This window comes from Thunnus thynnus, chromosome 3 (assembly GCF_963924715.1).
Source record: "Thunnus thynnus chromosome 3, fThuThy2.1, whole genome shotgun sequence".
In the NCBI taxonomy this organism is placed as follows: Eukaryota; Metazoa; Chordata; class Actinopteri; order Scombriformes; family Scombridae; genus Thunnus; species Thunnus thynnus.
In genome coordinates, this window is record NC_089519.1 from 37270268 (window position 1) to 37282190 (window position 11923).

At 39.4% G+C, this 11923-nt stretch overlaps 1 protein-coding gene across 1 annotated transcript; it reads left to right on the forward strand.

Annotated features, from left to right (window-relative positions):
* Nucleotides 1–6933: 6933 nt before the first annotated feature.
* On the forward strand, nucleotides 6934–11683 carry LOC137180500 (E3 ubiquitin-protein ligase TRIM39-like). Its single transcript, XM_067585890.1, has 2 exons — nucleotides 6934–8479; nucleotides 11670–11683. The coding sequence occupies exons 1-2, from the start codon at nucleotides 6937–6939 to the stop codon at nucleotides 11681–11683; spliced, it is 1557 nt and encodes a 518-aa protein (XP_067441991.1). The 5' UTR covers nucleotides 6934–6936.
* Nucleotides 11684–11923: the final 240 nt, after the last annotated feature.

The following is an 11923-nucleotide window of genomic DNA, read 5'->3' on the forward strand; positions in this document are numbered from 1 at the left end:
AATCAAAGTTCCAGATTGATTAGTACACTAATCAATCGATTTTTCCCTGAGTCCAGGGTGGTGCCCCGTTATTATTAATTAATAGTTAATAATTATCTTGATAATCATTAATTATTGCTGATAGCCAAACTTGTAGCCAAGGCCCAACAAAATGGTGCCCCGTGTGAGGCAGAGTATTGTTGGCAATTACATAATTGCTAAGTGAAGAAGTGAAGAATTATGCTATTATGCTGTTATGTACCACCGACAGATAGAAGAAGTGGCTGATATCAAGAAATCCTACCAGTGGCTGGAAAAAGGCTGGACTGAAGGACAGCACAGAAGCACTAATCATGGCAGCACAAGAACAGGCACTCAGTACAAGATCAATAGAGGCGGGGATCTACCACACCAGACAGGACCCCAGGTGCAGGCTGTGCAAAGATGCTCCTGAGACAGTTCAGCACATAATAGCAGGGTGTAAGATGAAGGCAGGAACAGTGTACATGGAACGCCATAACCAAGTGGCTGGCATAGTGTACAGGAACATCTGCACTGAGTATGGGTTGGAGGTCCCAAGTTCACAATGGAAGACACCTCCTAAGGTGGTTGAGAATGACCAAGCCAAGATCCTGCGGGACTTCCAGATCCAGACTGACAAGCTGGTGATGGCTAACCAACCGGACATCGTGTTGATCGACAAACAACAGAAGAGGGCAGTGGTGATAGACGTAGCAATCCCAAGCGACAGCAACATAAAGAAGAAGGAACATGAGAAGATCGAAAAATACCAAGGGCTGAAAGAGGAGCTAGAAAGGATGTGGGGAGTAAAGGCAACAGTGGTGCCGGTGGTAATTGGAGCACTGGGGGCAGTGACTCACAAACTGGGAGAGTGGCTCCAGCAGATTCCGGGTACAACATCTGAGGTCTCTGTCCAGAAGAGCGCAGTCCTAGGAACAGCTAAGATACTGCGCAGAACCCTCAAACTTCCAGGCCTCTGGTAGAGGACCCGAGCTTGAGGAAGACACACCACCACCCCCTATGGGAGTGGGGTGAGAGGGAGATTTTTTTTTTTTCATATACATACATATATGACTGGAGTTACTTTGATGAATAAGATTTTACATTCAGTGTCACACACTCATAAATTCAAATATAAATGTTATTGCTTTTTTACTTTCTATAAATTACCCATAAATATGATTTGTTTTGTGGCATTTATACTGTATATTCCTGTTATTTTCTTTGGACTTTTATTTTGATATTTTTGGTGTGGTCTGAATGGCAGTACTTTATTTTGAAAGGACCCTTATCTGAAGTGAAAACTGGAATTGACAGTAACGCACAACAGTAGAAACGACAACGGTAGCGGAGCTCCCGGTATTTAATGTTGAGTAGAAACTGTCTAAATGTGTTGAAAACTCAGAGGAGCACCAGTTGAAGAGGTAACAAGGTGGTTTAATATCTTTGTAATATCTGCAGCTAATATTGGCCCTGGTTGGATGGTTTAAACTAGACTCACTGTGTAAGGGTGTAGAGGAAGAGTTGACATTACATGTGCATTTCTTCTTCACTTACATACTTATATAATTAATGGTGAAAAATATTTTCAAACTGATATGTGTACACAAAGTTGTATCACATTCATATTTAGTTTAATAGATCACTGTAACCTACAGTAGAATCAATACATACTTTATGATACTCAGTTCTGTAAATGAGACACATAACGTGTCTGCTCAGTGTCTCAGATACAAGGTTAAAACACACTGTGTCTTAGTGTAACACAATGAACTCACACTAAACAGTTTTCCATATAAGGGCACAAAAGAAGCGATCCGTGATCACACCAATCAACAAATTTTGACAGACATGAAGAGTTCAAACCAACCGTTACTCTGGACTGCAACATTTTCAACCATATTTGTTTCAGACTCTCCAGCTTTTCTTTTCCGTTTCACACAGGTGAACGTTTTTTACTGCACAAGCACAAATAATATAGCACCAGATATCAATTCCACTTACTCAACTTATTCATCAGCCCAGCAGCTTACTTGTGTCCTGATCAGGTCTGTGTAGAAAAAGAGGTTCATATTGATACTATTGAGGGTAATGACCTGCTTCAATTATCACTCCCTCAGGGTTTTACAATGTTTTTGTGATTCATTACAAAAATGCTTGATTTTGCTACAGATTTTCTAAAAAAAATACAGCAATACAGTTTGTGATGTTTTGATGCTATTTTTGTGGTAAAATTGTGGAGATATGGAAATATTGCAAGCAAAATTAAATAATGCAATTAAAAAAAAATACTACCAATGAAGAGTCATAGTGTATGTAACGACTTCCTTCGATGAAAAGCATATTGCATATCACAGAAACAACTAGATTTCAGAGCTAATTTTTAAACTGATTTAACATGTAATTATTTTCTGCACTGTTTGTAAATTACATATGCAATACATTTTTTTTATTGACCCACAAAAATACTTCAATTCTCACTGTACTTACATCTTACACCAAAGGTAACATGCAATGTTAATACTGTACAGCAGCACCCACAGAAAATGACAACAATTATTAACTGAAGTCAAAAACGTCTAACAGCTGCCTTTTCTAACTTAATCATTTCTAAATTAAGCATTTCTATTGCTTCGGTGATCAGTGATTCATGAGTGTTATTTTATGATTTTCCAGTATTTCTGGTAGATGATGTCTGGACTCAAAAGCAAGACTCAGCAACAGAGCAGATAAAATAAAAGTTTAAAAAGAGTTTTTGATTGAAGGCAGAGGTTGATAACAAGTCATCAGTCAGCAGAATCCGAAAGGGAAGCAGGCAGGATCAGAGACTTAAACACAATGACCATGGGGGTGAAAATCTGGCTGTGGACTAGTGTTTGTTGAAATGGCAAGTCCTTCATGTTGAAGACATTCTGTGATTTTAACAGGGAGAAATGAAGACAGAGGAGGACCTGTTGAAAACTCTGGAGGATTTGATTGAGAAGGAATTTGAGGAATTCAAGTGGTTCCTACAGGATGAAAGTCTGGAAGGCCACCAAGCCATCAAAGCATCCCAGCTGGAGAAGGCAGAGAGACAGGACGCTGTGGATCTGATGGTGCAGACCTACCAACTTCCTGGAGCTGTGGAGGTGACCAAGAAGCTTTCGAAGAAGATCAACAGGAATGATCTGCTGCAGAGTTTATCAGACAGCAGCTCAGGACCAGAAGGTCAGTCACAGGAAGACAGAAACTGCAACAATCTTATGCAAACAAGATATTAACTTGTTCACACAAGATGCCATCTGTCACATCCAGACTGTGGAGGTCAGACAGAAACGCTACGTTCATGTTATTTATTTGTTTTAATACTGAAGAACTTCCACATTCACACAGACGACCTTCATCTGTCCACCATGATTAACACAAACATCTCTGCTTTCACTGTCAGTGGAAAAGTCTTCACTTCCACTCTGATATAGCAATTATCAATTCAAATCAGCTTTATTGACACAAGTGATGTACATTATTGTCATAGCTAAATTGCATACTATTATTAATTATCTCTCTCTCAGTAGATATCAGTGATGGTGAGGATGCTTCAGAGAACGGAGAACCTTCCTCCACTGATAGCAGTCAGAGTGAAGGTTTAGCTGCTATAATGGGTGAGAAGTCCTCTGGAGCTCTCCTAAATGTTGTTCAAGATAGGAATTGTTTCCTAATTAAGAATCCTGAGGCTGATTTAGTTGTCGCAAATCAGAACTGTGGCTCATTAACATCACATATCTTTCCGTAGTGATGCAAAATTTTGTGCCCCTCATGTTAATATAATGCAGGGTTACTAAATTTCAAAATTATGTTTCACTGTTTCTCTTTTTGTCAGACGCTATCGATGACATGATCGCTTCAGAGGACAGAGAACCTTCTCCTCTCTTCCGGAGCTCTGGAGTTCACTTCTTAACATGAAAGAAAAAGACTGGACAAAGGTCAGCGTCCGTCCACCATCATATGAGGGTGCTATGGTGAAAGCTGAGGCCCACAGTAGTTTTGCCCTTTGGTGCCACCCTGAGGATTTCCTGTGGGCAACCCACTGTGGGCTTGCCCAGAGAATGCCCACACAGGCCGCCCCGTGGGTTAGCCTCTGCAGGGCCCACAGCAGTTTTGTTTCTTTGGGCCCCCATGAGGGGTATCTGAGAGCAGTAAACTATGGGCTTGCCCACATGGGCCCCCCTGTGGGATAGCCCATGCGAGGCCCTCAGCAGTTTTGCACTTTTGGGCCCCAGTGAGGGTTTTCTGTGGGCAACCCACTGAGGGATTGCCCACAGAAATCCAACATGGGCCCCCATGTAAGACAGCCCATGCATGGCCCAAAGCAGTTACTCAAAAGGACTGGAATGTAAAATTTAAATCTGTATATGTGGTATGAAACATATTAGTTTTTGTCACTTTATTTGAAGAGAATTGATTGGCTCTAGTTTCCGTCACTGTTTGTTAAAAGTTTTGATCTGCTGAAGGCCTTTTTATTGTTTTTCTCAACCTAATGGTGGAACATGTTTATTTAATCACCATCAGCTGTGCTACTAGAGTGTGTCCTACAGTGATTGCTGATCTTGAAGACGGCCTGAGGGCCAAAATGTCATCCAGATAAAAGGGAAATGCATATGGAGCCAGAGTGTGCAACATTTTCTTCCTGCTCTTGAGTCTGCTTCCAGACCTTGTGTTCAGATTTTTTGTTTGTTCTTATTTACTTTGTCAAGTATTTAACATTTTGGTTCCCCATGACCAGAAGGACCAGAAGATAAATGGCAGAGATCCACCGATGCCCTTGAGGAGATTGATTTATTATGTACTTATTGTGTTCTAATGTGGTTCTATATGGTCATTGTTCTGTTTTGCAGGATGCAAATGCAGGATCTTTGTAGGCACAAGGAACTGAAAAATATATTTATTAACTAATACAGAAGTGCATGAAGGCAACTAAACTCAATAAATGATCCAACCAGACTTAATTAAAAACTAGGATTTAAATGCAAACTAAACTAATCAAACAACAAGGAACAGGTGGCAAGACACAAGGGCAGGCTGGGAGCTGATAGGCTGGGAAGGCACTGAGACCAGGGCAGAGCTAACAAACATGATGTAGGGCAGGTGTGGAGGGGAAAACGGGTTGGGGAGGAGTGCAGGAACACAGGAGGGAAAAAACAGAAAACCAAAACCTTGAAAACACAATGGTCAAAATACAACCCAGCACACATTAAACTGTCCAAGAATACACATGAACACAAACCCAAGTACACAACACCACAAGCTAACCAAGAATGCAGGAAAGTCATTCAAACCATCAACCAAAATATTATAAACGATCAAAATCAAACGACCAAAAGAACTGAACAGAAGTAACCAAGAGAGCAAAAAAACATGGAATCCAAACACAATGAGTCCATGACATTATTATGGCATTTGTGTGTTTTTTTTAATTTTTAAATTTTTTTTTATGTATGTTGGGTTTGCACCTTCTACTTGTCTTTTTACTGCCTCAATATCCTCCCACTATTCATTCATTAACCTCTTCAGTGGTGATGGATCCATCATGAGAAACACACATGAAGAGAAACTCTGTTCAAACCAACAGAGCGTTAAATTCTAGTGAACATCCCAAAGTTTACAAAGATACCAAATCTGTATCAAGTCTAAATTGAATTGGTTAAAAAAGGTTTTCGAACAAGTTTATGACAGGTTGTTTTAAACAAGTGACTTAGTCCAGCATTGAGTCCTAAACTTGTTGTATGTGTTTCCCCCTCTGTGTCCAGCAGAGGTCAGTATAACAGCACACATCAGAGAGGACAGTTTGATAAAGGCAGAGACAGAATGCACACACCTCTCAACTTCCTCTTATGATTCAGCAACAACTACAGGAGAGAAGAAAATAGAAGAATTACATGAAACAGTTTAAACATTTCAGGACAAACAGTGAGCTGAACTTTGGACTGAGAGTCAGATTTTTTCAGAGCTGCAGAGGACCTGATCTGTTTTTGTGAAAACTGTTTTGTGAGCTGCAATAAACTGACTCTTCAGAAAAAAAGAAGATAACAGAAGTAAAATGTCTCCCTGGAGATTAATTTCATCTTGTGCCAGATGTGTTTAACTGTGATCATCTAAACCTGAGGGAGGAAACAAAACCTGCCAAACCAGCTGCAGTAAGAGGTGGAGCAACACTGCAAAGAGAAGCTTCAACGTCACATTCATCAAATGAAACATAAAGTTAGTCAGAAACACAGAAGAGCTGCAGTCGACACAACTGTTTCTGTTTCTGTCTGAAGAAAAATCTCTTCAGTTCTTTCTCAACAACTGATTCAAACACTGGTGAGTGCAGCTGATAATATTTACTGTGTTTCAATAACCAGCGGTAACAGAACATTTACAGCTCTTCTCAAACAAGAGGTTACACTCTTCATTTTAAACTCACAATTGTCAAATAAATGCAAGTCAGACCCGTCACCAGAGGAAATTTATTGTACTCTCATCTGACTATTGGCACATCTGTTTTAAAGTTGAAATATATTAATTGTTCTTCAAGAACAATATCTCAATCATATTCCAACTACACTGATGAAGAAAATGTATATCTCAATTCATCTGCTCTTGTTGTGAGGGGCTGCTGCACCTGGTGGATCATTATCTTTAGCATATGCAAGTTTTAATATTTGTTCCAAATATTTTCTTGTTTAACAAATGTCTACTGTCCATTTTCACATGTTATTGTTTAAATGATTATTAGGCTAACTATTCAATAATTAATGAAACAGCTTTCAATCAGGAATTTAAAAGGACAACTCCCCTTCTCATTTACATTTCCTTTCTCTATTAGCTAACAGATTTGCTGAGTCATTTAGCCACTCCTCTTAGCTTCTCCATTTAGCATTTTTCACATGTTTTCACTTTTGTTCTCAGTGTGTAGATATGTCTGCTGCCAGCTGTCTGCGATCTGAAGATCAGTTTCTGTGCTCCATCTGTCTGGATGTGTTCACTGATCCAGTCACCACACCATGTGGACACAACTTCTGCAAAAACTGCATCACTGAAAACTGGAATATTAATGACCAGTACCTGTGTCCCATGTGTAAAACTGTTTTCCACACAAAACCTGAACTTCACATCAATACTTTGCTTAATGAGGTTGTTTCTCAGTTCAGACAGGAAACTCAACAGAAAGCCAGCAGCAGCAGCTCAGAGCAACAAGCTGCCAAACCAGGAGAAGTTCCCTGTGATGTCTGTACTGGAACCAAACTGAAGGCCCTGAAGTCCTGTCTGGTGTGTCTGACCTCCTACTGTCAGACTCACCTGGAGCCTCATCTGACAGCTTCTCGTCTGAAAAGACATCAGCTGATGGACCCTGTGGAGAACCTGGAAGACAGGATGTGTATGAAGCACGATAAACCTCTGGAGCTGTTCTGTAAGACTGACCAGACATGTGTCTGCATGCTCTGCTCTGTTTTAGACCACAAGACACATGAGTTAGTTCCTCTGAAAGAAGAATATGAAGGAAAGAAGGCAGAGCTGGGGAAGACAGAGGCTGAAATTCAGCAGATGATCCAGAAGAGACGACTGAAGATTCAAGAGATCAAACACTCAGTCGACCTCAGTGAGGAAGATGCAGACAGAGAGAAAGCAGAAGGTTTTCAGGTCTTCATCGCTCTGAAGGAGTCTGTTATGAGAAGCCTGAATAAGCTCATTGAGACGATTGAAGAGAAGCAAAGAACGACAGAGAAACAGGCCGAAGACTTCATCAAAGAGCTGGAACAGGAAATCTCTGATCTGATGAAGAGAAGCTCTGAGGTGGAGCAGCTTTCACACTCTGAAGACCACCTCCACCTCCTCCAAAACTTCCCGTCCCTGAAAGCTGCTCCACCCATCAAGGACTGGACAGAGGTCAGCGTCCACTCACCATCATATGACGGGACTGTGGTGAGAGCTGTGGCTCAGCTGGGGAAGACGCTCCGTAAAGAGATGAAGAAGCTGTTTGAGGCTGAGCTGAAGAGGGTCCAGCAGTATGCAGTGGATGTGACTCTTGATCCTGATACAGCAAATCCTCATCTCATCCTGTCTGATGATGAGAAACAAGTGAAATATGGTGATGTGGAGAAGAATCTCCCAGACAGCCCAAAGAGATTTACACATTATGTAAGTGTTTTAGGAAAGCAGAGTTTCTCTTCAGGCAGATTTTACTTTGAGGTTCAGGTTAAAGAGAAGACTAAATGGGATTTAGGAGTGATCAGAGAGTCCATCAAGAGGAAGGGACAAATCATGCTGAGACCTCGTAGTGGTTTCTGGATTATATGGTTGAGAAATGGAAATGAATACAAGGCTCTTGATGACCCTTCAGTCCGTTTCTCTCTGAAGTCTCAGCCTCAGAAGGTGGGGGTGTTTGTGGATTATGAGGAGGGTCTGGTCTCCTTTTATGACGTAGATGCTGCAGCTCTTATCTACTCCTTTACTGGCAAATGTACAGATGAAACAATAGCGAACAACAAACATCCGCTCTACAACCAAAACACATCCTGCTCCATGTCTAAATTAACATCATATTCATTATTATCATGAGTCAGCACTCAGGAGATAAACATCTTATACAAACAGAGACAGGTGCGGTGTGCGCAGCTGTGCGCGCACCCACACACTGGAGACAAGCGGAGTGAAATTAGCAACCCAGTCGCCAGAAGAAAACGTTGACATTGAAGGTTTCTGCAAACCACAGAAACATTGAATATATACATTTCAATGCGTGTAATACGTATCATATCAACATTTCTACAAACGCAGCATATTACCATTTCCACCTGTTGAATAATGATGTTTTATGGTGTGACAACGCTGTGGTTAAGGTCTGGTTAGGTTTAGGCACACAGATCATGGAGTTAGAGAAAGATCATGGTTTGGGTTAAAATAATAAAAAAAACAACAAAACAGCCGATGTCTCGCTAAAAACCCCCGCTTTTGTTGGTTGAAACGGGAAGCGGACATTGGTTTCGAGGAGGTCTCGAACCGTACTCTCTGCTGATTTCCAAGTTGCTGCCTTATCCACCGACCCCTCCTCCTCTTAATAGGAAAGATCAGCTCATATAGATGGCATGTGAACTACGTCACTTTAGAAATGTTGAGATGATGCGTTTTGTTAAAATGTTGACATCATGCTGAGATGATACCTTTTGTTGATATTTTGATATGATACGTATTGTTGAAATGTTAATATGCTACATTTTGTAGAAATATTGATATGATACGTTTTATAGAAATGTTAATACGCTTCGTATTTCACGTGTTCAAACGTAGATATTCAACGTTTCTGTTTGCAGAAACGTACAATGCCAACGTTTTATTCTGGCGACCAGGCTGTAACATTTCAACAATACGTATTATATCAAAATGTCAACAAAACGTATTATCTCAACATTTCTAAAGTGACTTAGTTCACATGCGTGATATGAGTTGATCTTTCCTATATAGGAGGAGGAGGGGCAGGTGGATGGTTAGTACGTTTGTCGGCAGCAAGTTGGACAACCAATGTCCTCTTCCCGTTTCAACCGACAAAAGCGGGTGTTTTTAGCGAGACATCAGAACATTTGCAGCCCTTTTTCTGGCTAGAAAACCGGCTTTGTTTTAGTGAGACATCGGCCATTTTTATTTTATTTTTTATTTTTATTTTAACCCAAACCATGATCTTTCCCTAACCCTAACCAAGTGGTCTTTGTGCCTAAACCTAACCAGACCTTAACCACAGTGTTGTCACACCATAAAACATCATTATTCAACAGGTAGAAATGTTGATATGATACGTTTGTAGAAATGTTGATATGCTACGTTTATAGAAATGTTGATATGCTACGTTTGTAGAAATGTTGATATGATACGTATTTCACGTGTTGAAACGTAGATATTCAACGTCTCTGTGGTTTGCAGAAACGTACAATGCCAACGTTTTATTCTGGCGACCAGGCTGCTTTGTGGGTGCGTTGTGAATTACACGTTATCTTTTTGTCTCATTTGCACCAGTTTAGCCGCCGCAAAAGCAGCGCAATCCTTTTGTGGATTTGGCCAAAAGTATTTATACTAGAATACTGAAACAGCAGTCAATACTTACATGGCAATGGATTAGAGACATAAAAACAAACGATTTAAACTGATGCATGTTTAAAAGATTCACTGTCCTTCATGTTAACAAATGTACATAGTTAATGTACATTGTAATGTGATGGATCCATGATGGGAAACACATGTGAAGAGAAACTAGGGTTGTGCGATAAATCAGATATAAATCGATTATTGTTTCCGTTTCGCAATGATGCTCTCATTTTGTCTCGTCAATGTCAGAACAAGGAAGTGCTCTAGTATTGATTTAGGAGCAGTTGAGGATGAGAGGGGTACATTTCACTTTGTTTGCCATGAAACAATCAGATAATAACATTTTATATCTCTCGTTCACTTGCTTTGTGCTCACTATCGCCACTCCCTCTCTTCATTCACTCTCTAGCTCGCTCAACCAGCGCTGCTTTCTCTCGCTCTTTTTAAAATGAATCAGGAAGCCGACAGCAAAGACTAACTTTACTTTCAACATTATCAAACGTTAGGAGTTATCAGTAGGTTATAGCAGTGCACTATAACATATTGGATCTAATTTATTTTGGTCTAATTTATTTTTATTTATAATTTTTATATATTGAATATATTTTTAGTAATTTTCTGTAGGTTGTGGAACTGCACTACAACATAGTTGATCCTATTTATTTTGATATAATTCATATTTATGTACTATTTTTGTATTATTTATTTAAATTAATATATATTTATATATGATTAATTTTATTTATTTATCTCTTTTTTTAAACATTTACTGTCCAAAAGTCAATGAGTAATCATGTCAAATAACCATGATCTCAATATTGACCAAAATAAACATGATTATGATTTTTGCCATAATCGAGCAGCCCAAAGAGAAACTCTGTTCAAACCAACAGAGCTTTAAAATCTCGTGAACATCCCAAAGTTTTAGTTAGTTACCAAATCTGTATCAAGTCTGAATCTTGTGCAAATGAATCTACAGTGATGTAAAATATATCAAGACTTTTTTTCATTAGATGTAATGATGCAGCCATAACAGTCATGATGTCCTGAGGTTGAATATTTCACTGTGTGTCATTTAGCTTCAAGGTTTGAACATGAACAGAGAGAGTAGAGTATGTGTCTCTGTTATAAAGGATGTAGTTATTAAAGTGAAAATAGATGTTTACTGGTATCTGTTATTGTTACTTGGGTGTTGGTATAATTCTATTGATCTCTATCAATATTAATAGTGATGGTTACTTTTTTCACCTTTAATTATGATAACAGACATATTTTAATAGCATACAGCAGCTGAGTCACTAAACCATTTAACAGCTGAACAGGGTCAGTATCAGTAAACAACCATGTCCCTTCAGAACAAATGAGTACAGATATTTATTTGGTAAATGAGAGAGAATAGTCTACTCAAGTGAAATTAACATATTTTATTTGAAGTATACTAACATGCTGATGTATTAATACATTTCTATATCATGTAGAAAAGTACTAATAACCCAACAAGTACTAATAACAGCTTTATTAAACTTTTAAAAAGAAGTGTCTTGGTGTGTGTTTTTTGCTTGTCTTGTCTTTAGATCCAGCTTCTTGATGGGTATTGGAAAGGATTTGGCGTTCCACCAAAGTGGAAGAATCTCGCTTAGTCTGGCAAGATAGTCTTAAAACATACAGGAAGGCCCTCTGTAATGCCAGAGCTGCCTATTACTCATCATTAATAGAAGACAATAAAAACTGCCCCAGGTTCCTTTTCAACACTTTGGCTGACAAAGAGTCATAACTCTATTGATCCATGTATTCCCATAGCTCTCAGTAGTAATGACTTTATGAGCTT